This window comes from Dryobates pubescens, chromosome 24, assembly GCF_014839835.1.
Source record: "Dryobates pubescens isolate bDryPub1 chromosome 24, bDryPub1.pri, whole genome shotgun sequence".
NCBI classification, from domain to species: Eukaryota; Metazoa; Chordata; class Aves; order Piciformes; family Picidae; genus Dryobates; species Dryobates pubescens.
The window spans coordinates 17,070,709-17,094,942 of NC_071635.1; the positions used below are offsets into that span (position 1 = coordinate 17,070,709).

A 24,234-nucleotide genomic window follows, 5' to 3' on the forward strand; every position below is an offset into this window, starting at 1 on the left:
CTGAGGTCTTTTCCCACCTGGCTGATTCTATGGTTCCTTCATGAGGGTGATCCAAGGAGAGTTCAGAGCAGCCAAACTCAGCCCAGCTGTTTGCAGGCCCTGCTTTGCCTTCTGGCAGGGGGGGTGGAGGGGCAGCAGCTCTGTGTTCTGCCTTGGGGATGGACTTGGTCATGTTTGCCACCAGCAGCCTGCTCTGATCCCCTGCAAGCACCCCAGCAGGAGCTGTTCAGCTGCTCTGGTGGCTGTCTGCCATGGTGAAGGGCTCATGATGCCTCCCAAGGAGGACCTGGAACTGCTCCAGCAGGTCCAGAGGAGGCCATGAAGATGATCCAGGGGCTGAAGCACCTCTGCTATGAAGAGAGCCTGAGGGAGCTGGGGCTGTGCAGCCTGGAGAGGAGAAGGCTCCAGGGAGACCTCAGAGCAGCCTCCCAGTTCCTGAAGGGCTCCAGGAGAGCTGTGGAGGGACTCTGGGCAAGGGCTGGGAGTGCCAGGATGGGAGGGAGCAGCTGGCTGCGAGCAGCCTGAGGAGAAGGCCTTGGGGGGGCTGGGGAGGGGAGAAGCTGGCCAGGAGCAGGCAGGGTGAGGCTGCAGCACAGGAGGCCAAGGGCAGCCTGGGCTGCACCCAAAGCAGGGTGGCCAGAGCTGGAGAGAGGGATCCTGCCCCTCTGCTCTGCCCTGGGGAGACCTCACCTGCAGGGCTGGGGCCAGAGCTGGAGAGAGGGATCCTGCCCCTCTGCTCTGCCCTGGGGAGACCTCACCTGCAGGGCTGGGGCCAGCTCTGGAGCCCTCAGCACAGGAGGGAGCTGGAGCTGAGGGAGAGGCTCCAGAGGAGGCCAGCAAGATGCTGAGGGGCTTGGAGCAGCTCTGCTGTGGGGACAGCTGAGGGAGCTGGGGGTAAGGAATTGGGGGGTGGTCCTCAGTGGCTCAGTGAAGGAAGCAGCCCTGGGGCAGCTCAGGGCAGGACAGGACCACTCCACCAGGAGCATTTTAAAGCCTTTTGTGGTGTTCTCTGCAGCTGAGCCCTGGCCCTCAATTGCTGTTGTCCCTGGCAGCCTCTCTCCTGGCTGCATGCTGGGGGTGGGGGGGTTGATCTCTTGGGGCCTGCAGGTCCAGCAGGAGGGGATGACTTTTCTGGGTGTCCCTGCAGGGAGAACAGACCCCAGGAAGGAGGCATCTGTGTGGCCAACCACACCTCCCCCTTGGATGTCCTCATCCTGGCCAGCGATGGATGCTACTCCCTGGTAGGAAGCAGAGAGTTGGTAACCTCCAGCCCTGCTGGGGGGGGCTGAGGGAACTGCCCCCCAAAAGGAGACCGCTCAGAGCAGCTGAGATTGGGAGGGAAGCCAATGGAGCTCTGCTGACAAGCAAGCTGCAACCCACAGCTGTGAAACGCAGTGGGGAGCTCCAGCCCAGCCCGGCCCCGCCCCGGGGAGCTGCAGCCCAGCCCAGCCCAGCCCCGGGGAGCTGCAGCCCAGCCCAGCCCAGCCCCGCCCCGGGGAGCTGCAGCCCAGCCCAGCCCAGCCCCGCCCCGGGGAGCTGCAGCCCAGCCCAGCCCAGCCCCGGGGAGCTGCAGCCCAGCCCCAGGGGGGTGCAAGAGAGAGAGATTCACCACTTAGAATCAACACAGACTCCTCACCCCCCTGCATCAATCCTGGGGCACTCTCCCTCCTTCCCCCCACAACACTCTCCCTCCTTCCCCCCACAACTCTCCCTCTCCTTCCCCTTCTCCCTCTCCCTCTCCTTCCCTTCTCCCTCTCCCTCTCCTTCCCTTCTCCCTCTCCCTCTCCTTCCCCTTCTCCCTCTCCCTCTCCTTCCCCTTCTCCCTCTCCCTCTCCTTCCCCTTCTCCCTCTCCCTCTCCTTCCCCTTCTCCCTCTCCCTCTCCTTCCCCTTCTCCCTCTCCCTCTCCTTCTCCTTCCCCTTCTCCCTCTCCTTCCCCTTCTCCCTCTCCTTCCCCTTCTCCCTCTCCCTCTCCTTCCCCTTCTCCCTCTCCCTCTCCTTCCCCTTCTCCCTCTCCCTCTCCTTCCCCTTCTCCCTCTCCCTCTCCTTCCCCTTCTCCCTCTCCCTCTCCTTCCCCTTCTCCCTCTCCCTCTCCTTCCCCTTCTCCCTCTCCCTCTCCTTCCCCTTCTCCCTCTCCCTCTCCTTCCCCTTCTCCCTCTCCCTCTCCTTCCCCTTCTCCCTCTCCCTCTCCTTCCCCTTCTCCCTCTCCCTCCCCCCCTCCAAGCTGTGTGGGGCTGCTGACAGCTGGAGGGAAGGATCCATCCAGAGGGACCTGCACAGGCTGCAGAGCTGGGCCCAGGACTCCCTCAGGAGGTGCAACCAGCCCAAGGGCAAGGTCCTGCAGCTGGGGCAGGGCAATCCCAGGCCCTGAGCCAGGCTGGGCAGGGACTGGCTGCAGAGCAGCCCTGGAGGAAAGGCCTTGGGGGTGCTGGGGGAGGAGAAGCTCAGCAGGAGCCAGCAGGGAGCACTTGCAGCCCAGAGAGCCAAGCAGAGCCTGGGCTGCAGCAAGAGAAGTGTGGCCAGCAGGCCAGGGAGGGGATTCTGCCCCTCTGCTCCACTCTGCTGAGCCCACAGCTGCAGCTCTGGGGCCAGCTCTGCAGCCTCTGTGCCAGGAAGGCTCTGGAGGGGCTGGAAGGTGTCCAGAGCAGGGCCAGGAGGAGGAGCAGAGGGCTGGAGCTGCTCTGAGCACAGCCTGAGAGAGTTGGGGTTGTGCAGGCTGCAGAGGAGAAGGCTCCCAGGAGACCTTCTGGTGGCCTCCCAGGAGCTGCAGGGGGCTGCAAGAGAGCTGGGGAAGGACTTTGGAGGGGCTGGAAGGTGCCCAGAGCATGGCCACGAGGAGGAGCCGAGGGCTGGAGCTGCTCTGCTCTGCGGCCAGGCTGAGGCAGGGATGCTGCCCCCGAGGGCAGCCGCGGGGCGGCTGCGGAGCGCAGGATGCGGCCGGCGGCGGCGCTGTGCCGAGCGGGGGTGCGGAGCGGGGGTGCTGAGCAGGAGTCCCGAGCGGCGGTGCGGAGCGGGGGTGCGGAGCGGGGGTGCTGAGCAGGAGTCCCGAGCGGCGGTGCGGAGCGGGGGTGCGGAGCGGGGATCCCTAGCAGGGATGGGGAGCGGGGGTCCCGAGCGGGGGTGCTGAACGGGGTCCCGAGCAGGGGTCCCGAGCAGGGGTGCTGAGCGGGGGTCCCGAGCGGGGGTCCCGAGTGGGGGTGCTGAGCGGGGGTCCCGAGCGGGGGTGCTGAACGGGGTCCCGAGCAGGGGTCCCGAGCAGGGGTCCCGAGCAGGGGTCCCGAGCAGGAGTTCCGAGCGGGGGTCCCGAGTGGGGGTGCTGAGCGGGGGTGCTGAACGGGGTCCCGAGCGGGGGTCCCGAGCAGGGTGCTGAGCAGGAGTTCCGAGCGGGGGTCCCGAGCGGGGGTGCTGAGCGGGGGTCCCGAGCGGGGGTGCCGAGCAGGAGTGCCGAGCGGGGGTCCCGAGCGGGGGTGCTGAGCGGGGGTGCTTAACGGGGTCCCGAGCGGGGGTGCCGTGCGGGGGTCCCGAGCAGGGTGCTGAGCAGGAGTGCCGAGCGGGGGTCCCGAGCAGGGTGCTGAGCAGGAGTTCCGAGCGGGGGTCCCGAGCAGGGTGCTGAGCAGGAGTGCCGAGCGGGGGTCCCGAGCGGGGGTGCGGAGCGGGGGTCCCGAGCGGGGGTGCCGAGCAGGAGTGCCGAGCGGGGGTGCTGAGCGGGGTCCCGAGCGGGGGTGCGGAGCGGGGGTGCCGAGCAGGAGTTCCGAGCGGGGGTGCTGAACGGGGTCCCGAGCGGGGGTCCCGAGCAGGGTGCTGAGCAGGAGTTCCGAGCGGGGGTGCTGAGCGGGGGTGCCGAGCGGGGGTCCCGAGCAGGGTGCTGAACGGGGTCCTGAGCGGGGGTCCCGAGCAGGGTGCTGAACGGGGTCCCGAGCGGGGGTGCGGAGCGGGGGGGCGGAGCGGGGGTCCCGAGCGGGGGTGCGGAGCGGGGGGGGCGGAGCGGGGGTCCCGAGCGGGGGTGCGGAGCGGGGTCCCGAGCGGGGGTGCTGAGCGGGGTCCCCAGCGGGGGTGCTGAGCGGGGGTCCCGAGCGGGGGTGCCGAGCAGGAGTGCCGAGCGGGGGTCCCGAGCAGGGTGCCGAGCGGGGGTCCCGAGCGGGGGTCCCGAGCGGGGGTGCGGAGCGGGGGTCCCGAGCAGGAGTGCCGAGCGGGGGTCCCGAGCGGGGGTGCTGAACGGGGTCCCGAGCGGGGGTGCCGAGCGGGGGTCCCGAGCAGGGTGCTGAGCGGGGCTGCTGTGGGTTGCAGGTGGGGCAGGTGCACGGCGGGTTCCTGGGGCTGATCCAGAAGTCCTGCCTGCAGACCAGCCAGCACGTCCTGTTCGAGCGCTCCGAGATCAGAGACCGGCACCTGGTGAGGAAAAAGTAAGGTGCTGAGGGCTCTCCGAGCTGCCCCCCCGCAGCTCTGCCCTCCCCCACCCCCGCCCAGCCTGGCCCTGCCCCGCTGCGCCCGGGGCTGCCCTGCCCGCGGCCCCCCGGCACCCCCCCGGCACCCCCCGGCCGGGCGGCTCCGGGGCCGGCGGCGCTGTGGGGTCTGCAGCTGTGCCGCCCCCGCTGAGCCTGGGGGGGAGAAGGCTGCCGGCAGGGCTCCGACCCTGCTCTGCCTCGGTGGAGGGCTCAGGATGCCTCCCCAGCAGGACCGGGAGCTGCTCCGGCAGGTCCAGAGGAGGCCATGAGGATGATCCAGGGGCTGAAGCACCTCTGCTGTGAGGACAGCCTGAGAGAGCTGGGGCTGTGCAGCCTGGAGAGGAGGAGGCTGCAGGCAGACCTCAGAGCAGCTTCCAGTCCCTGAAGGGCTCCAGGAGAGCTGGGGAGGGACTCTGGGCAAGGGCTGGGAGTGCCAGGAGCAGGGCTGAGGGCATCAGACTGGAAGAAGCTGGATTGAGATGAGACCTGAGGAAGAGATTCTGCCCCAGGAGGCTGGGGAGACTCTGGCACAGGCTGCCCAGGGAGGCTGTGGCTGCCTCCTGCCTGGAGGGGCTCAGGGCCAGGCTGGATGAGGCCCTGAGCAAGCAGGGGCTGGGGGGAGCTGTCCCTGCCCATGGAGAGCTGGGGAGGGGCTTGGGACAGGGCTGGGAGTGCCAGGATGGGAGGGAAGGGATTTAGGCTGGGAGAAGCTGGGTTGAGATGAGACAGGCAGGGGACAGGACTCTGGAGCAGGCTGCCCAGGGAGGCTGTGGAGTCTCCTGCTCTGGAGGCTTTCCAGCACCCTCTGGATGTGTTCTGGGTGCCCTGCCCTGGGTGCCCTGCCCTGGGTGCCCTGCTGTGGCAGGGGGCTTGGACTCAAGGTCTCCTTCTCTGGAGGCTTTTGGCAAGGGCTGAGAGCTGAGGGGGTCAGGGGGGACAGTGTGGAGAAGAGGGAAAGCTGAGCAAGAGGATGTTGGACAGGAGGAGAAACTTCTCCCCTGCCAAGGCTGCCAAGCCCTGGCACAGGCTGCCCAGGGCAGGGCTTCAGTCCTCATCCCTGGAGGGGTTTCAGGGATGGCCATGGGTTAGACCCAGTCTGGGCAGAGTTCAGGGCTCGTTGGACTCCAGGATCCAGGCCTGGAGGCTGCACTGCCAGCAGGGCACTGGGGAGCTGGAGCAGGGCCAGGGAAGGGCAAGAGAGGTGGGGAAGGGTCTGGGGAAGAGGGCTGGGGAGGAGCAGCTGAGGGAGCTGGGGTGGGGAGTGTGGAGCAGAGGAGGCTGAGGGAGACCTCCTTGCTCTCTGCAGCTCCCTGAGAGGAGGCTGCAGCCAGGGGGGGTTGGGCTCTGCTCCCCAGGAACAAGGGCCAGGAGGAGAGGCAATGGCCTCAGGCTGCCCCAGGGGAGGCTCAGGTTGGAGAGGAGAAGAAACTTCTTCCCTGCAAGGGTTCTGCAAGCCTGGCCCAGGCTGCCCAGGGAGGGGGTTGGATGCCCATCCCTGGAGGGGTTGCAGAGCTGTGGTGCTGAGGCCATGGCTCAGCCCCAGCCTGGGCAGGGGCAGAGGATGCTTGGGGTGAGCTCAGAGGTCTCCTCCAAGCACAGTTTGGTTCTCAGCCTCCTGGCCAAGCACAGCCTGGGCCTGCCCTGCCCATGCAGGCTCAATGCTCTCTCCCTCCACAGGATTCAGGAGCACATTGCAGACAAGGCCAAGCTGCCCATCCTCATCTTCCCAGAAGGTAGGCAGAGCCTCCAGCCAGGGCCTTGCTCTTCCCTCTCCTCCCTGGCTGCAGGCTGCTGGAGCCAGGCTGCAGCAGGGGGATGTTGGCTTATGAGCCTCTAGGATCTGGTAGCCCTCATCCAAGGCAGGGCTCTGACACTCTGGGGCAGGTCCAGGACACTCTGAGAGCTGCACTGTGCAGCTCCAGGGCTGGGTGCTGAGGCTGCTGAGGCTGCTGGGGGAGGAGCAGCTCAGCATGGGCAAGGGATGGTCCCTGGCAGCCCAGAAGCCAAGGCTGTGCTGGGCTGAGCCCCAGCAGTGTGGGCAGCAGGGGCAGGGAGGGGATTCTGCCCTCTGCTCTGCTCAGCCCTCCCCTGCAGGGCTGGGGCAGCTCTGGGGCCCCCAGCACAAGGAGCTGGAGCTGCTGGAGAGGCTCCAGAGGAGGCCACAGAGATGCTCAGAGGCTGCAGAGCCTCTGCTGTGGGGCCAGGCTGGGAGAGCTGGGGCTGCTGGAGAGGAGAAGGCTGCAGGGAGACCCCAGAGCAGCCTCCCAGTCCCTGAGGGGCTCCAGGATGGCTGGGGAGGGACTCTGGCCAAGGGCTGGGGGTGAGGGGCAATGGCTTGGAGGTGTGAGAGGGGAGATGGAGACTGGAGAGGAGGAAGAGATCCTTGAGAGTAGGGGGAGGGAGAGACTGGCAGAGGTTGCCCAGGGAGGCTGTGGAAGCTCCAAGCCTGGAACTGTGCAGGGCCAGGCTGGGTGAGGCCCTGAGCAGCCTGGGCTTGGCAGGAGCTCTGTGTCAGGGGCTGCACCTCCGTGGCCTCCGAGCTCCTTCCCAACCCCTTCCATGACAGTGGAGGAGAGAGCAGCCTCTGGGGTGGTCTCAGGGCTCAACCTTCCTGTCTCTTCTAGCAACCTGAGCTCCCCTGCAGAGAGTTTGGGGTTGCTTTGCTGCTGCTTTCCTCGGGGTGGGATAGAGCCTTGCCCTGTTCTCCCCCCTGGCCAGGTACCTGCATCAACAACACCTCAGTGATGATGTTCAAGAAGGGAAGCTTTGAGGTAGGAGGCACCATCCACCCAGTAGCTATCAAGGTAAGGGGTCTGCAGCTTTGCACAGGTGGAAGGGCTCTCTGCAGGACCTCCTGATGGCAGAGAAGCTCTTCCTGGCTGCTAGGGGTCGTTAGGGGGGGGACTAAAGCACTGAGTAAGGATCCTGCACTGCTGGAGTCCTGTGGTGCATGGGGACAGCCTGAGAGAGCTGGGGTTGTGCAGGCTGAAGAGGAGAAGGCTCCCAGGAGACCTTCTGGTGGCCTCCCAGGAGCTGCAGGGGGCTGCAAGAGAGCTGGGGAGGGACTTTGGAGGGGGTGAGGGAGGGATAGGCCTGGGGGGGCTGGAGCAGAAGTAGAAGTGGGGAGCTGGAGCTTGGCTGTGAGGAAGAAGTTGTTGGCCAGGAGGGTGGTGAGAGCCTGGCCCAGGCTGCCCAGGGAGGTGGTGGAAGCCTCCTGGCTGGAGGTGTTTGCAGCCAGGCTGGAGGTGGCTGTGAGCAACCTGCTGTGGTGTGAGGTGTCCCTGCCCAGGGCAGGGGGCTGGGGCTGGCTGAGCCTTGGGGTCCCTGCCAGCCCTGCCAGCTCTGTGGCTCCATGGCTCTGTGTGGAGCTTCACTCTGGGTGTGCTGCTCTTAGGAGGGGTGGTTAGGTTTGCTCTCCATCTGAGGAGCTGAGCCAGGAGTTCCTGGGCACAAAAGGAGCAGCTAATGGCAGGCAAAGCAAGGTGGGAGATCAGCAGCTGGCACCCAGAGCTGCCAGCCCAGCCCCTGCCCTGGGCTGAGCCCCAGCAGTGTGGGCAGCAGGGGCAGGGAGGGGATTCTGCCCCTCTGCTTGGCTCAGCCCTCCCCTGCAGGGCTGGGGTAGCTCTGCAGCCCCCAGCACAAGGACCTGGAGCTGCTGGAGAGGCTCCAGAGGAGGCCACAGAGATGCTCAGAGGCTGCAGAGCCTCCCCTGTGGGGCCAGGCTGGGAGAGCTGGGGCTGTGCAGCCTGCAGGGAGACCTCAGAGCAGCCTTGCAGTGCCTGAAGGGCTCCAGCAGAGCTGGGGAGGGCACAGGCTGAGGGCTTCAGGCTGGAAGGAGCTGGGGAGGGCTGAGACCTGAGGAGACAACTCCTGCCCAGGAGGGTGGGGAGCAGTGGCACAGCTTGACAGGGAGGCTGTGGAGGCTCCTGGCCTGGAAGCATTCCAGTCCAGCCTGGCTGAGGCCTCCAGCAAGCCCTGCTGAGCCCAGCCCCTGCGGCAGGGAGGGGCTTGGATGATCTTTGGGCAACCTCCCATGTCCCGGTGCCAGCCCCAGTGCCAAGCCCCGCTGCCGGCCCCCCTGCCAGCCCCCCTGCCTGCCCCCCCTGCCAGCCCCCCTGCCTGCCCCCCCTGCCGGCCCCCCTGCCGGCCCCCCTGCCAGCCCCCCTGCCAGCCCCCCTGCTACCTGCCCCGCTGCCTGCCCCATTGCTTGCCCCGCTGCCAGCCCCGCTGCCAGCCCCCCTGCCAGCCCCCCTGCTACCTGCCCCGCTGCCTGCCCCATTGCCAGGCCGGTGCCAGCCCCGCTGCCAGCCCTGCTACCTGCCCCGCTGCCTGCCCCATTGCTTGCCCCGCTGCCAGCCCGCTGCCAGCCCCGCTGCCAGCCCCGCTGCCAGCCCCGCTGCCTGCCCCGCTGCCTGCCCCATTGCTTGCCCCGCTGCCTGCCCCGCTGCCAGCCCCGCTGCCAGCCCCGCTGCCAGCCCCGCTGCCTGCCCCGCTGCCTGCCCCATTGCTTGCCCCGCTGCCTGCCCCGCTGCCTGCCCCGCTGGCCGGCCCCGCTGCCTGCCCCGCTGCCTGCCCCCGCTGCCAGCCCCCCTGCCTCCCCCGCTGCCAGCCCCCCTGCCAGCCCCCCTGCCTGCCCCCCTGCCTGCCCCCGCTGCCTGCCCCGCTGCCTGCCCCGCTGCCGGCCCCGCTGCCGGCCCCGCTGCCAGCCCCGCTGCCTGCCCCATTGCTTGCCCCGCTGCCAGCCCCCCTGCCTGCCCCGCTGCCTGCCCCCGCTGCCTGCCCCCGCTGCCTGCCCCCCTGCCAGCCCCCCTGCCAGCCCCCCTGCCAGCCCCGCTGCCTGCCCCCGCTGCCTGCCCCCGCTGCCAGCCCCGCTGCCAGCCCCGCTGCCTGCCCCGCTGCCTGCCCCATTGCTTGCCCCGCTGCCTGCCCCGCTGCCGGCCCCGCTGCCTGCCCCGCTGCCTGCCCCGCTGCCTGCCCCGCTGCCGGCCCCGCTGCCAGCCCCCCTGCCTGCCCCGCTGCCTGCCCCCGCTGCCTGCCCCCGCTGCCTGCCCCCCCTGCCAGCCCCCCTGCCAGCCCCCCTGCCAGCCCCGCTGCCTGCCCCCGCTGCCTGCCCCCGCTGCCAGCCCCGCTGCCAGCCCCCCTGCCAGCCCCCCTGCCAGCCCCGCTGCCTGCCCCCGCTGCCAGCCCCCCTGCCTCCCCCGCTGCCAGCCCCGCTGCCAGCCCCGCTGCCAGCCCCCCTGCCTGCCCCCCTGCCTGCCCCGCTGCCAGCCCCCCTGCCTGCCCCGCTGCCTGCCCCGCTGCCTGCCCCCGCTGCCAGCCCCGCTGCCAGCCCCGCTGCCTGCCCCTGCTGCCTGCCCCCGCTGCCAGCCCCCCTGCCTGCCCCCGCTGCCAGCCCCCCCTGCCTGCCCCGCTGCCTGCCCCGCTGCCGGCCCCGCTGCCAGCCCCGCTGCCTGCCCCATTGCTTGCCCCGCCGCCAGCCCCGCCGCCTGCCCCGCTGCCAGCCACAGTGCCAGCCCGCTGCCAGCCCCATTGCTTGCCCCGCTGCCAGCCCGGTGTCTGCCAGCCGCGGTGCCAGCCGCGGTGCCAGCCGCGGTGCCAGCCCGGTGCCAGCCGCGGTGCCAGCCCGGTGTCTGCCAGCCGCGGTGCCAGCCGCGGTGCCAGCCGCGGTGCCAGCCCGGTGCCAGCCGCGGTGCCAGCCACGGTGCCTGCCCCGCTGCCAGCCCGGTGCTAGCCGCGCTGCCAGCCCGGTGCCAGCCGCGGTGCCTGCCCCGCTGCCAGCCCGGTGCCAGCCGCGGTGCCAGCCGCGGTGCCTGCCCCGCTGCCAGCCCGGTGCCAGCCGTGGTGCCTGCCCCGGTGCCAGCCGCGGTGCCAGCCGCGGTGCCTGCCCCGCTGCCAGCCCGGTGCCAGCCGCGGTGCCTGCCCCGGTGCCAGCCGCGGTGCCTGCCCCGCTGCCAGCCCGGTGCCAGCCGCGGTGCCAGCCCGGTGCCAGCCGCGGTGCCTGCCCCGGTGCCAGCCGCGGTGCCAGCCCGGTGCCAGCCGTGGTGCCTGCCCCGGTGCCAGCCGCGCTGCCAGCCCGGTGCCAGCCGCGGTGCCTGCTGTCTCTCTTGCAGTACGACGCCCGCTTCGCCGACCCGTTCTGGGACAGCACCAAGCACTCGATGCTCTCCTACATGCTGCACATGCTGACCAGCTGGGCCGTGGTCTGCCACGTCTGGTACCTGCCCCCCATGCTCAGAGAGGTCCTTCTGCTCCTCCGCCTTCCGCCGCCGCTGGGGCTGGGGGGCTGGGGGCGGCCGGCAGCGCGCTGCGCCCCGCCGGGGCTGCAGCCTGCCCCGGGGCACAGGGAGCCCAAGCCGGCTGCTGCGCGGTGTGCTGCCCCTCCCCTCTTCCCCTCCTTCCCCCTCCCCTCCTTCCCCCGCCCCTCCTTCCCCCTCCCCTCCTTCCCCCTCCCCTCCTTCCCCCTCCCCTCCTTCCCCCTCCCCTCCGTCCCCCTCCCCTCCTTCCCCCTCCCCTCCTTCCCCCTCCCCTCCTTCCCCCTCCCCTCCTTCCCCCTCCCCTCCTTCCCCCTCCCCTCCTCCCCTCCATCCTTTCCCCCTCACCTCCCTCCCCTCTCCTTCCCCCCCCCTTCCTACCCCTCCTTCCCCCCCCTTCCCTCTCCTTCCCCCCCTCCCTTCCCTCTCCCTCCCCCTTCCTTCTCTCTCCTTCCCCCCCTTCCTTCTCTCTCCTTCCCCCCCTTCCTTCTCTCTCCCTCCCCCCCTTCCCTCTCCTTCCTCCCCCTTCCCTCTCCTTCCTCCCCCTTCCCTCTCCTTCCTCCCCCTTCCCTCTCCTTCCTCCCCCTTCCCTCTCCTTCCTCCCCCTTCCCTCTCCTTCCCCCCCCTTCCTTCCCTCTCCTTCCCCCCCCTTCCTTCCCTCTCCTCCCCCCCCTTCCTTCCCTCTCCTTCCTCCCCCTTCCTTCCCTCTCCTTCCCCCCCCTTCCTTCCCTCTCCTTCCCCCCCCTTCCTTCCCTCTCCTTCACCCCCCCTTCCTTCCCTCGACTTCCCCCCCCCTTCCTTCCCTCTCCTTCCCCCCCCTTCCTTCCCTCTCCTCCCCCCCCTTCCTTCCCTCTCCTTCCCCCCCCTTCCTCCCCTCTCCTTCCCCCCCCTTCCTCCCCTCTCCTCCCCCCCTCCCTCCCCTCTCCTTCCCCCCCTCCCTCCCCTCTCCTTCCCCCCCTTCCCCCCCTTCCCTCTCCTTCCCCCCCTTCCCTCTCCCTCCCCCCTTCCCTCTCCCTCCCCCCCTCCCCCCTTCCCTCTCCCTCCCCCCCTTCCCTCTCCTTCCCTCTCCCCCCCCCCTTCCCTTTCCTTCCCCCCCCCCCCCCTTCCCTCTCCATCCCCCCCTTCCCTCTCCTTCCCTCTCCCTCCCCCCCTTCCCTCTCCTTCCCTCTCCCTCCCCCCCTTCCTTCTCCCTCCCCCCCTTCCTTCTCCCTCCCCCCTTCCTTCTCCCTCCCCCCCCTTCCTTCTCCCTCCCCCCCGTCCCTCTCCCTCCCCCCCCTTCCCTCTCCCTCCCCCCCTTCCCTCTCCCTCCCCCCCTTCCCTCTCCTTCCCCCCTTCCCTCTCCTTCCTCCCCCTTCCTTCCCTCTCCTTCCTCCCCCTTCCTTCCCTCTCCTTCCTCCCCCTTCCTTCCCTCTCCTTCCTCCCCCTTCCTTCCCTCTCCTTCCTCCCCCTTCCTTCCCTCTCCTTCCTCCCCCTTCCTTCCCTCTCCTTCCTCCCCCTTCCTTCCCTCTCCTTCCTCCCCCTCCCTCCCCTCTCCTTCCCCCCCTCCCTCCCCTCTCCTTCCCCCCCTTCCTTCCCTCTCCTTCCCCCCCTTCCTTCCCTCTCCTTCCCCCCCTTTCCATCCCTTCCCTCTCCTTCCCCCCCCTTCCTTCTCTCTCCTTCCCCCCCAGTTCCAGCCAGACCTGGGACTCCAGCTGGGGGCTGTCTGAGATTGCCCCCAGAGACCACAGAGCCTCACACTTGGCTCTTCTGGGCCCCAGATGGAGTCAGCCCAAGAGCCCTGCCCAGGAGCAGCGGAGCCTGCCCTGCAGGGCACAGTGCACAGCCCCACAGAGGCACTCAGCCTGGGACAGGAGCTCCCTGAGCCCTGCCCTGCAAGGCTCAGCCCTGAGCCACAGCCCCCAGCCCCACAGCCCAACAACCCCTGCAGGCCTGGGGGCTCCACCAGCTCCCTGGGCAGCCTCTGCCCCTGCCTGACCACTCTGCCTGGGCAAAGATTCTCCCTGCTGCCCAGCCTGAGCCTGCCCTGCTGCAGCCTGAGGCTGTGCCCTCTCCTTCTGCCACTGCTGCCCTGGGAGCAGAGAGCAGCAGCAGCCTCTGCACAGCCTCCTCCCAGGGAGCTGCAGGCAGCCAGGAGGTCTCCCTCAGCCTCCTCTCCTCCAGCCTAACCCTCCCCAGCTCCTTCAGCCTTCCTCCAGCCCTGGCACAGGGCAGGGAGCAGGGTGAGAGGGCCCTGAGCCTCTGGCACCTCTCTGGATGGTTTCTCCAGCCCTGGCACAGGGCAGGGAGCAGGAGGAGAGAGCCCTGAGCCTCTGGCACCTCTCTGGATGGCTTCCTCCAGCCCTGGCACAGGGCAGGGAGCAGGGTGAGAGGGTCCTGAGCCTCTGGCACCTCTCTGGATGGTTTCTCCAGCCCTGGCACAGGGCAGGGAGCAGGGTGAGAGGGCCCTGAGCCTCTGGCACCTCTCTGGATGGTTTCTCCAGCCCTGGCACAGGGCAGGGAGCAGGGTGAGAGGGTCCTGAGCCTCTGGCACCTCTCTGGATGGTTTCTCCAGCCCTGGCACAGGGCAGGGAGCAGGAGGAGAGGGCCCTGAGCCTCTGGCACCTCTCTGGATGGTTTCTCCAGCCCTGGCACAGGGCAGGGAGCAGGGTGAGAGGGTCCTGAGCCTCTGGCACCTCTCTGGATGGCTTCCTTCAGCCCTGGCACAGGGCAGGGAGCAGGGTGAGAGGGCCCTGAGCCTCTGGCACCTCTCTGGCTGACAGAACCATTCCTGAAGCTCCTGCTGGCAGGGTTTGCCCGGGTGGGAGCTGCTGTAACCCCAAAGCTCTGTGCTCTGGAGGTGAGCCATGGAGGAAACACCCTCAGGGGGGCCCGGGGGGGGGTCAGTGCCTGCTGCTTCTCTCTGCAGGAGGAAGAGGATGCTGTGCACTTTGCCAACAGGGTGAAGGCTGCCATCGCTGCCCGGGGGGGCATGGCTGTGCTGCCCTGGTAAGGAGCAGCACCTCCAGGGGCCCTGCACAGCCTCCCTGGCTCTGCCCTGCCCTGGAACCTCAGCCTGCAGCCTCCCAAAGCTTCCCTCGGTTCTGCTTGGCTCGGGCTGCAGCCCAGCAGGGGCTCAGAGCCAGGAGGATCTGCCTTGGGCTGGGGCAAAGAGATGAATGTGCACAGAGAGGAGAAGCAGAGCTGGGGGGGAGGAGGAAGCCTGCAGGAAGGGGTGGGGGGAAAGGAAAGGCAGCATGGAGCCACAGACCTGGGTGGGTTGGAGAAGGTCTCCAAGGGCACCCAGTCCAGCACCAACCCAGCACCCCCATGGGCACCAAGCCCTGGCCCCAGGTGCCATGGGCACAGCTTGCTGCAGCACCTCCAGGCATGGGGACTGCATCACCTCCCTGGGCAGCCTCTGCCAGGCCCTGACCACTCTGGTAGCAGAGAGATTCTTCCTCCTCTCCAACCTGAGCCTCCCCTGGGGCAGCCTGAGGCCATTGCCTCTCCTCCTGGCCCTTGTTCCTGGGGAGCAGAGCCCAACCCCCCCTGGCTGCAGCCTCCTCTCAGGGAGCTGCAGAGAGCAAGGAGGTCTCCCTCAGCCTCCTCTGCTCCACACTCCCCACCCCCAGCTCCCTCAGCTGCTCCTCCCCAGCCCTCTTCCCCAGACCCTTCCCCACCTTTCCTGCCCTTCCCTGGCCCTGCTCCAGCTCCTCAAGCTCCTTCTGGCAGCCAGGAGCCCAAAGCTGAGCCCAGCCCTCAAGCTGTGGCCTCCCCAGTGCTGAGCCCAGGGGCACAATCCCTGCCCTGCTCCTGCTGCCCACACCACTGCTGCTCCAGCCCAGGCTGCTGCTGCCCTCCTTGCCCCCCTGCCCACCCCCTGCCTGCTCTCCAGCTGCTGCCACCCAGCACCCCCAGGGCTTGCTCTGCTGCCCACTTTCCAGCCCCTCTGCCCCCAGCCTGCAGCCTTCCTGGGGTGGCTGTGCCCCAGGTTCAGGCCCCAGCCCTTGGCCTTGTTGAGCCTCCTGCAGCTGAGCTCAGCCCTGGCTGCAGCCTGGCCTGGGGCCTCTGCAGAGCCTTCCTGCCCTCCAGCAGCTCCTCACTGCCACCCAGCTGGGTGCAGGCTGCCTCCATCCCCCTCTCCAGCTCACTGCTGAGGACACTGCAGAGCCCTGGGGAGCAGCACCGGTGCCAGAGGAAGCCTTTGAGTGGGGGCAGAGCCTTCTCCTGCCCCAAGTGCTGCAGCTCCTCTGGCCCTGAGCACTGCTCTGGGGGGGGATGTGAAGGCTGCAGCCTCTCCCTGAGGGAGCCCCCAGCTGCCTCCTTTGTCTCTTGCAGGGATGGAGGCCTGAAAAGGAAGAAGGTCAAAGAGTCTTTCAAGGAAGAGCAGCAGAAGCAGTACTGCCAGGTCCTGCTGGGAGCTGGGGGCAAGGGCAGTGCCTGCTGAGTGCTCTTCACCCTCCCTGGCTGCATCCCAGCAGGGGCTCTGGGCTCCTGTTTTTGCTGCTCAGCCTGACAGGTCTGCCTCTGCCCTCGGGAGGTCATCTGCCTGTGCCCCAGCAGGGAGAGCCTGGGGGATGGACTGGGGGGGCCAGGAGGACACTGCTGCCCCCAGAGGAGCTGCCCCCAGGCCCTGGGAGAGGCCTCCCAGAGGCTGCCTGAGCAGAAGCTGCAATAAAGTCTCTGAGGTTCACGACAGGACCCTGGGGAAAGAGCTCTCAGCTGCCCTGGGGGCTCAGCTGGGCCCTTCCCTGGCCCCCAGGCAGCCACCTCTGTGCCCCCAGGCTGCCACCTCTGTGCCCCCAGGCAGCCACCTCTGTGCCCCCAGGCTGCCACCTCTGTGCCCCCCAGGCTGCCACCTCTGTGCCCCCCAGGCAGCCACCTCTGTGCCCCCAGGCAGCCACCTCTGTGCCCCCCAGGCAGCCACCTCTGTGCCCCCCAGGCAGCCACCTCTGTGCCCCCCAGGCTGCCACCTCTGTGCCCCCAGGCAGCCACCTCTGTGCCCCCAGGCTGCCACCTCTGTGCCCCCCAGGCAGCCACCTCTGTGCCCCCAGCCTGCTCAGGGAGCTGCCCCAGCAAGGTCTGGGAGCCCCTGGCAGGGAGGTGCTGCAGGGCCACAGCTCTTGCTGGCAGGAGAGGGCAACCCCAGAGCTGCTCTGGGAGCTGCAGGAGGGGCAGGGGGTGCTGGGAAGAACTTTCTCCTCCCCTCCAGCCTGGCACAGCTTGAGACTGTGTCCTCTTGTTCTGGGGCTGGGGGCCTGGCGGAAAAGACCAACCCCCAACTGGCTGCAACCTCCCTGCAGGGAGCTGCAGAGAGCAAGAAGGTCTCCCCTGAGCCTCCTCCAGGCTGAGCAACCCCAGCTCCCTCAGCCTCTCCTCCTGCTTCACCTCCAGCCAGCCCCTGGGGACGTGGGGAGAGCTCAGCAGAGCCCCAGGGCTGCTCCTGGGGTGCCTGCACTGGGCTGGTGAGGCAGGAGCTGCCCCTGGCAGAGCCCTGCTGCCTGTCCTGAATCACCTCCCTGCCCTCCATGGCCTCAGCTTGGCATCCAGGAGGGTCTGCTCCCTGCTCTTCCCGGGCTCAGGGGTGAGGCTGGCAGGTTGGCAGTGCCCAGGGGCACAGCTGTGCTGGAGGTGTGGACACTAAAGCTGTGCTCATTACCTCTTTGTCCTGCCCTGAGCTGCCCCAGGGCTGGTTCTGGCACTGCCCAGCTCTGCTCACTGGGGCACTGCCTGCAGCTCAGGGCAGGGTGGCACAGCCAGGGGCTGCTGCTGGCACTCACAACCTGCTGGCACAGCTCCTGCCCAGGGCTGGGCTGCAGACCAAGGGCACTGCTGCACCTTGGGTGCCACCTGGGGCACCTGTGGGGAGCAGCAGGCAGCTCAGGGGACCCCAAACAAGGGCTTGCAGCCCATGGATGGCATCTTCAGGAGCCAGCTGAGGGCCAGGCCTCTTCCTCCCTGGCTGCTGTGCAGGAGCTCTCTGTCCCCTCTGCCTCTGATCTCCATCCAGCAGCTCCTGAGCCCAGCTCCAGAATGCAGCTCCTGGGCCCAGTTCCCAGCTGCTGCTGAGCCCAGCCTGGACTTGTGCCCAGCACCAGTGGTGCCAGTGCTGACTCCTTGCCCTCAGGGGCTGGCTCCCCCCTGGCTTTGTGTCTCTGCCTCTGTCCCAGGGCTTTGCTCTTTCCATCCCAGCTGCTTTAGTTTCTTCCCCAGCCCAGCAGCCTCTCTCCCTCCTTCCCTTTCCCTTCTCTCTGGGAAGCAGAGAGCTCCCTGGGGAGCCTCTGGCACTCCTTTAGCGCCCAGCCCAGCCCTGGCCCTTCACCCCTGAGGGCAGTGCAGGGAACAGCTCTGGTCCTGTGTGCAGGTCGAGGACAAAGCTCCTGCTGGCCGATGGAGATTGGTCAGAGAGGCCTCTGGAAGGCACCTCTGGGGGCCTGGCTTCTGGGGATGTTTTGTCAGTGCTGCAGGCAGCAGGCTGCAGGCAGCAGCAGCAGTGTGCAGCTGGCACCAGGCTGAGTGGTGCTGTCCATGGGCCAGAGGGACAGGAGGGCATCCAGAGGGCCCTGGGCAGGCTGCAGAGGTGGTGCCAGGGGAAGCTGCTGAGGCTCAACCAGAGCAAGGGCAGGGTCCTGGCCCTGGGCTGGGACAATCCTCACTGCCAGCACAGCCTGGGGGAGGAGGGCAGAGAAAGCAGCCCTGAGGAGAAGGACTCCTGCTGCCAGAGGGGTCAGGGACTGGCACAGGCTGCCCAGGGGGGTGGTGGAGTCCCCATGCCTGGAGGTGTTCCAGCCAGCTGTGGAAGCTCTGGGACATGGCCTGGTGGTGAAGGAGGTGCTGGGCAGGAGGTGCTGGGCAGGAGGTTGGGCTTAGAGAGCTTTTCCACCCTCAGTGCCTCTCTGATGCCACCAGCTCCATGCCCTCCAGCAGAGCCACGCTCTCGCCCACCTGCCAGTGTGGCTCTGGTGCCAGCAGTGCAGCTGGGGTGCCCAGGCTGGGTGGCAGCAGCAGGGTTAAGAGGCTGCTTGTGCTGACAGGCCACAGAGCAAACAAACAGAAGGCAGTGCTGGAAGGAATCTGAACCCTGCTTATCAGCAGGCAAGGGGGCAGAGCTCTGTCTCCTGAGGAGACAAAGGCCACCTGGCACGGGCAGGGAGCTGTGGGGCTCTGCAGGTCAGCAGGCTGGGCAGAGAAGAGCCAGCTGGGTGGGGAGTGTGGAGCAGAGGAGGCTGAGGGAGACCTCCTTGCTCTCTGCAGCTCCTGAGAGTCCAAGGGAGAGCCAGGAGGAGGAGTTGGGGACCTGAGCATCTCCCCTGTGCAGAGAGGCTGAGAGCCCTGGGGGTGGTTAGCCTGGAGAGGAGAAGGCTGAGAGGGAGCTGAGCAATGCCTCTCAAGAGCTGAGGGCTGGGGGGCAAGCAGCAGGGGCCAGGCTCTGCTCAGTGGTGCCCTGGGACAGGCCAAGGGGCAGTGGGCACAGACTGGGAGCCAGGAGGTTCCACCTCAGCAGGAGGAGAAACTGCTTTGGGGTGAGGCTGCTGGAGCCTGGAGCAGGCAGCCAGAGAGGTTGTGGAGCCTCCTGCTCTGGAGAGCTTCCAACCCCCCTGGGTGTGCCCTGGGTGCCCTGCCCTGGGTGCCCTGCCCTGGGTGCCCTGCTCTGGGTGCCCTGCCCTGGGTGCCCTGCTCTGGGTGCCCTGCCCTGGGTGCCCTGCTCTAGCAGGGGTTGGACTGGATGAGCTCTGGAGGTCCCTTCCAAGCTCCCAAGTACTGTGACACAGCTCCCTGAGAGGAGGCTGGAGCTAGGTGGGGTTGGGCTCTGCTCCCCACTCTCAGGTGATAGAAGGAGAGGCAATGGCCTGAAGCTGTGCCAGGAGAGGCTTAGGTTGGAGAGGAGGAAGAATTTCTCTGCTGCCAGAGTGGTCAGGGCCTGGCAGAGGCTGCCCAGGGAGGTGGTGGAGTCACACCATCACGGTGTTCAGAAAGTGATTGGATGTGGCACCTGGGGCCATGGTCTGGTGTTGGCCATGGAGGTGCTGGGCAGAAGGTTGGACTGGATGATCTGAGGAGGCTTTTCCAACCCTCATGGCTCCATGATTCTGTGGCTCTCCTGCCCATGCACCTGCCAGGAAGCACAGCCTGGCCCTGGGGCAGTGCTGCTGCCCTCCCCTGCAGCTCTGCTCACCTACACCAGGAGATTTTAGTGTGGCCACGGCCTGCTCTTCATGCAACCCCAGCAAGGCAGGGGTGAAAGGGACCTCTGGAGAGCATCCAACACCCCTGCTCCAGCAGGCTTCACCCAGCCTCAGGTCACCCAGGATCAGAGTGCCCAGGCAGAGAGATGGGGACTGCAGAACCTCTCTGGGCAGCCTGCTCCAGGGCTCCAGCACCTTCAGAAGTTATTCCTCACGGCCATGCAAAGCCTCCTGTGCTCCAGTTTGTGCCTCTTCCCCTCACTGGGCACCACTGAAATCACCCAGCCCCATCCTCATGGCCTCCACTCTTTAGACCTTTAGCTGCTCTCCTGCCCCCAGGCATCGGCTCCCAAGGCAGAGCCTCATCTCCCCAGACCCTGCTTCCAAAAGGATGCCTCTGGCAAGGCTCCAGCGATGGTGGGGTCAGGCTGGCAGCTGGGCTGGAGGACCTCAGAGCCTTGTCCAACCCAGACAAGCCACAGACTCACAGAGCTGGCAGGGCTGGAAGGGAGCTCAAGGCTCAGCCAGCCCCAGCCCCCTGCCCTGGGCAGGGACACCTCACACCACAGCAGGTTGCTCACAGCCACCTCCAGCCTGGCTGCAAACACCTCCAAGGGTGAGGCTTCCACCTTGTGCCCCAGACCCCTCCCCAGCCTTGTTGCCCTTAGTGCTGCACTGCCAGCTGGGGGTAAGCCCCAGCTCTGCTGAGCCTTGCTTCAGACCAGCACAGAATGAGGCAGGGTGGAAGAGAGCCTCAAAAGGCCTCTGGAATGAGCAGGGACAGCTCCAGCTGCAGCAGCAAACCCAGAATGGCCTTCAGAGGCTCTGGCTCCATCCAGCCCAGGGATTCACTGCACCACTCACAGAGCCACAGTCTGGGCTGGAAGGGACCTTAAAGGTCATCCAGCCCCAGCCCCCTGCCATGGGCAGGGACACCTCACACCACAGCAGGTTGCTCACAGCCACCTCCAGCCTGGCTGCAAACACCTCCAGCCAGGAGGCTTCCACCACCTCCCTGGGCAGCCTGGGCCAGGCTCTCACCACCCTCCTGGCCAACAACTTCTTCCTCACAGCCAAGCTCCAGCTCCCCACTTCTACTTCTGCTCCAGCCCCCCCAGTCCTGTCCCTCCCTCACCCCCCAGAGCAGAGGGGCAGGATCCTCTCCCTCCACCTCTGGCAATGGGCACTGGCAGCCCAGAAGGCTCAGCTCAGCTGCCCTTGGCCTTCTGGGCTGCCAGTGCCCATTGCTGGCTTTCTGTCCCAGGCCTGATTCCTGCCCCCCTCAGAGGTGTCCCAGACCCCTATCCCTCCCTCACCCCCTCCAAAGTCCCTCCCCAGCTCTCTTGCAGCCCCCTGCAGCTCCTGGGAGGCCACCAGAAGGTCTCCTGGGAGCCTTCTCCTCTGCAGCCTACACAACCCCAGTTCTCTCAGCCTGTGTCTCCCTGTTCTACGATTCCACGTTCCCGGACTCCCTGCTCTATGACTCCGCGGTGCCCCCGGTCCCGGGCAGCAGCCCTGCCCTGTGCCTTTAACGGCAGGGAGCAGCGGGGCGGCGCTGCCAGCCGCGGCCGCCCTTGCCCGGCCCCGGGGCGGGTCGGTGGCAGCCGCGGGGCTATAGGGCGGGCGAGCGGCGGCGGCGGGGTGCCGGCGGCCGCGGGGGTGTCGCTGGGGGCTGCGGGCAGCCATGGAGGAGTGGGGGTGGGCGGCGCTGCGGCTGGGCGCCGTCTGGCTGGCGCTGCTGTTCGCCCTCGTCGTGCTGCCCTCGGCGCTGGGCATCTCGCTGGGCATCTCGGAGGCCTACGTGCGGCTGCTGGTGAAGACGCTGGAGGTAGGTGGGAGCCGCTCGGTCCCCTCCGTGCGGGCGTGGGGCTCCGGGGGTCGCCCGGCGTGACGCTGGGGCACAGCCTCCCGCCCCCGGGGGGGGCTGCGCACGGCTGCCCTCAGCCCTGGCCCCGGCGGCTGCCCTCAGCCCTGGCCGCGGCCGCTGCCCTCCGGCGATGCCGCTGGGCGCGGAGGCTGCGCGGCGCCCAGCGCGGTTCGCCCCGGCCGGGGGATGCGTGGCCGCCGCTCCGCCGCCGCTCCGCCGCCGCTCCGCCGCCGCTCCGCCGCCGCTCCGCCGCCGCTCCGCCGCCGCTCCGCCGCCGCTCCGCCGCCGCTCCGCCGCCGCCGCTCCGCCGCCGCCTGCCGCCGCCTGCCGCCGCTCCGCCGCCTGCCGCCGCGCCCCGGCCGGGAGCGGCTCCCGCAGCGGGCGGGGGGCTCCGCGGGCAGCTGTGCGGCGAGGGGGCGGCTGCGACTGCCGGGCAGCCCCGGGGAGCCGCTGGCCCCCTACCCAGGTTGGGGGGTAGGAGATGTCCTGCCTGCCGGCGGGTCCCACAACTACAGCGCGGTAGAGGTCGGAAGGGACCCAGCAGGGCCAGGGAGGGGATTCTGCCCCTCTGCTCCACTCTGCTGAGCCCACAGCTGCAGCTCTGGGGCCAGCTCTGCAGCCTCTGTGCCAGGAAGGCTCTGGAGGGGCTGGAAGGTGTCCAGAGCAGGGCCAGGAGGAGGAGCAGAGGGCTGGAGCTGCTCTGAGCACAGCCTGAGAGAGTTGGGGTTGTGCAGGCTGCAGAGGAGAAGGCTCCCAGGAGACCTTCTGGTGGCCTCCCAGGAGCTGCAGGGGGCTGCAAGAGAGCTGGGGAGGGACTTTGGAGGGGGTGAGGGAGGGCTAGGAGTTGGGGGGCTGGAGCAGAAGTAGAAGTGGGGAGCTGGAGCTTGGCTGTGAGGAAGAAGTTGTTGGCCAGGAGGGTGGTGAGAGCCTGGCCCAGGCTCCCCAGGGAGGTGGTGGAAGCCTCCTGGCTGGAGGTGTTTGCAGCCAGGCTGGAGGTGGCTGTGAGCAACCTGCTGTGGTGTGAGGTGTCCCTGCCCAGGGCAGGGGGCTGGGGCTGGCTGAGCCTGGGGGTCCCTCCCAGCCCTGGCAGTTCTGTGACCTCTGGGGGCCATCGAGCCCAGCCCTGCTGCCGAGGCAGGGCCACTGCTGTGGCTTTGGAGCCGAAGCCCTTAGGCAGCAGACTAAACCCCTGGGGGTTCAGGGGTTGTGCAGCCTCGAGTTTGGCTCCGGCTGAACCGCCAGGGGTGAGAGGTGGAAGCTGCCTCCCGAGGCTGCGCCGTGCCCGGGCGCGGCTGGCTCCGTGTCGGCACTTCCCCACGGGCAGGGCAGCGCTGGGACAGCTTCCCGAGGGCATCGACGTCTGGCAGCCTGCCCAGGGCCTGCGACGGCGGTGCCAGGAGTGCTGCCGCCGCTGGGAGATGTGGCTGAGGCTGAGCACAGCCTGCCCCACACCTCGGCTGCCATCGTCACCGAGAGCTCTGGGCTGGAAGGGAGCTGCAGAGCCCCTGCAGGCCAAGCCCCTGCCCTCAGCAGGGACATCCTCCCCTGCAGCAGCTTGCCCAGAGCCCTCTCCAGCCTCCCCTGCAAGCTCTCCAGCCATGGGGCCACAACCACCTCCCTGGGCAACCTCTTGCAGGCTTCCAGCAGCCTCCTGGGGCACAACTTGTTCCTCACATCCAAGCTCCAGCTGCTCTGCTCTCATCTCAACCCATTGCCCCTGGGGCTGTCCCTGCAGCCCTTTGGCAGCAGTCCCTCTGCAGCCTGCTTGCAGCCCCTGCAGGGACTGGCAGCTGCTCTGGGCTCTGCCTGCAGCCTTCTCTTCTGCAGGCTCAACACCCCCAGCTCCCTCAGCCTGGCCCCACAGCAGAGCTGCTCCAAGCCCCTCAGCACCTTGCTGGCCTCCTCTGGAGCCTCTCCCTCAGCTCCAGCTCCCTCCTGTGCTGAGGGCTCCAGAGCTGGCCCCAGCCCTGCAGGTGAGGTCTCCCCAGGGCAGAGCAGAGGGGCAGGATCCCTCTCTCCAGCTCTGGCCACCCTGCTTTGGGTGCAGCCCAGGCTGCCCTTGGCCTCCTGTGCTGCAGCCTCACCCTGCCTGCTCCTGGCCAGCTTCTCCCCCTCCCCAGCTCCCCCACGGCCTTCTCCTCAGGGCTGCTTTCTCTGCCCTCCTCCCCCAGGCTGTGCTGGCAGATGCTGTGGGGAAGCCAATGCCATGCAAAGGAGCTGCTCTGTGTGCAGGGCATAGGTCACTTGTGACTGCAGATGAAGCTGAGGGTGGTGATGGGGAAGGGTGGTTGTCAGTGCCTGGGGGAGGTGAGCTGCTGCCCATCACAGTTCTGCTTCTTCCCTGCAGGAGGGGAACCCAAAGCAGCAAAAGAGTTGTGGGGAGAGGAAAAGTAATCTGCCAGGAGGCAGAGAGTGGGACAGTGCCAGAGGCAGCAGCCTGTGGCTGGGGAGAGTTAGTTTTGTCTAATTTCCCCCTCTGCTGGGAGGTTTTCAGTCTGGACCTTGCTCATGTGCATCACTGTGATGCCTGTGGGGTCCTTGCTGCTTGCCTGGAGAGCAGAATCAGTGAGTTGCTTGGGGTTGGGAAAGTCCTCTCAGGTCAATGGCTCCAACCCTCACCCCCAAGGCCACTAAACCACATCCCCAGGCCTGGAGCAGCTCTGCTCTGGGGTCAGGCTGAGGGAGCTGGGGCAGTTGGAGGGGAGAAGGTTCCAGGGAGACCTCAGAGCAGCTTTCCAGTCCCCACTCCAGGGAGAGCTGGGGAGGGACAAGCTGCTGAGTGCAGGCTTGCAGAACCCTTGCAGGGAAGAAGTTTCTTCTCCTCTCCAACCTAAGCCTCCCCTGGGGCAGCCTGAGGCCATTGCCTCTCCTCCTGGCCCTTGTTCCTGGGGAGCAGAGCCCAACCCCCCCTGGCTGCAGCCTCCTCTCAGGGAGCTGCAGAGAGCAAGGAGGTCTCCCTCAGCCTCCTCTGCTCCACACTCCCCACCCCCAGCTCCCTCAGCTGCTCCTCCCCAGCCCTCTTCCCCAGACCCTTCCCCACCTTTCCTGCCCTTCCCTGGCCCTGCTCCAGCTCCTCAAGCTCCTTCTGGCAGCCAGGAGCCCAAAGCTGAGCCCAGCCCTCAAGCTGTGGCCTCCCCAGTGCTGAGCCCAGGGGCACAATCCCTGCCCTGCTGCTGCTGCCCACACCACTGCTGCTCCAGCCCAGGCTGCTGCTGCCCTTCTTGCTTCTCATCTCTAGGCTGGTGCTGGGCTGGTGCCTGGGTTGTCTTTTCCCTGCTCCTGCAGCTCTGAGCCCATGCCAGGCAGTGGCAGGAGGGCTGAGCCCCAGCACAAGCCCCGAGGACAGAGCTGTTGAGCAAGGGCTCTGTAAAGCTCAGCAGCTTGCAACATCCCTGCTGCCCTGCAGGGCCTTCTGCCACCTCCCCATGCAGGGCAGGCCCTGCACACTTCCCCAGGGCAGACACCAGCTGCAGGCTCTCAGCATCCCGGAGGGGCTGGCAGGGAGCTG

At 68.1% G+C, this 24,234-nt stretch overlaps 2 protein-coding genes across 2 annotated transcripts in view; both read left to right on the forward strand.

Moving 5' to 3' along the window:
- The window catches only part of LOC128898471 (glycerol-3-phosphate acyltransferase 3-like), a 45,984-nt gene extending 30,864 nt beyond the window's left edge, over window positions 1–15,120 (forward strand). The window contains exons 8-14 of the mRNA XM_054172527.1: window positions 1,148–1,241; window positions 4,286–4,401; window positions 6,121–6,176; window positions 7,162–7,247; window positions 10,554–10,682; window positions 13,600–13,679; window positions 15,012–15,120. Of these exons, the coding sequence (XP_054028502.1) occupies window positions 1,148–1,241; window positions 4,286–4,401; window positions 6,121–6,176; window positions 7,162–7,247; window positions 10,554–10,682; window positions 13,600–13,679; window positions 15,012–15,120 (670 nt within the window). The remainder of the gene's footprint in view (window positions 1–1,147; window positions 1,242–4,285; window positions 4,402–6,120; window positions 6,177–7,161; window positions 7,248–10,553; window positions 10,683–13,599; window positions 13,680–15,011) is intronic.
- Window positions 15,121–20,536: 5,416 nt separating this feature from the next.
- Window positions 20,537–24,234, forward strand: part of LOC128898472 (glycerol-3-phosphate acyltransferase 3-like) — a 48,778-nt gene continuing 45,080 nt past the window's right edge. Inside the window, exon 1 of the mRNA XM_054172528.1 lies at window positions 20,537–20,687. Coding sequence (XP_054028503.1) covers window positions 20,544–20,687 — 144 coding nt within the window. The 5' untranslated portion in view covers window positions 20,537–20,543. The remainder of the gene's footprint in view (window positions 20,688–24,234) is intronic.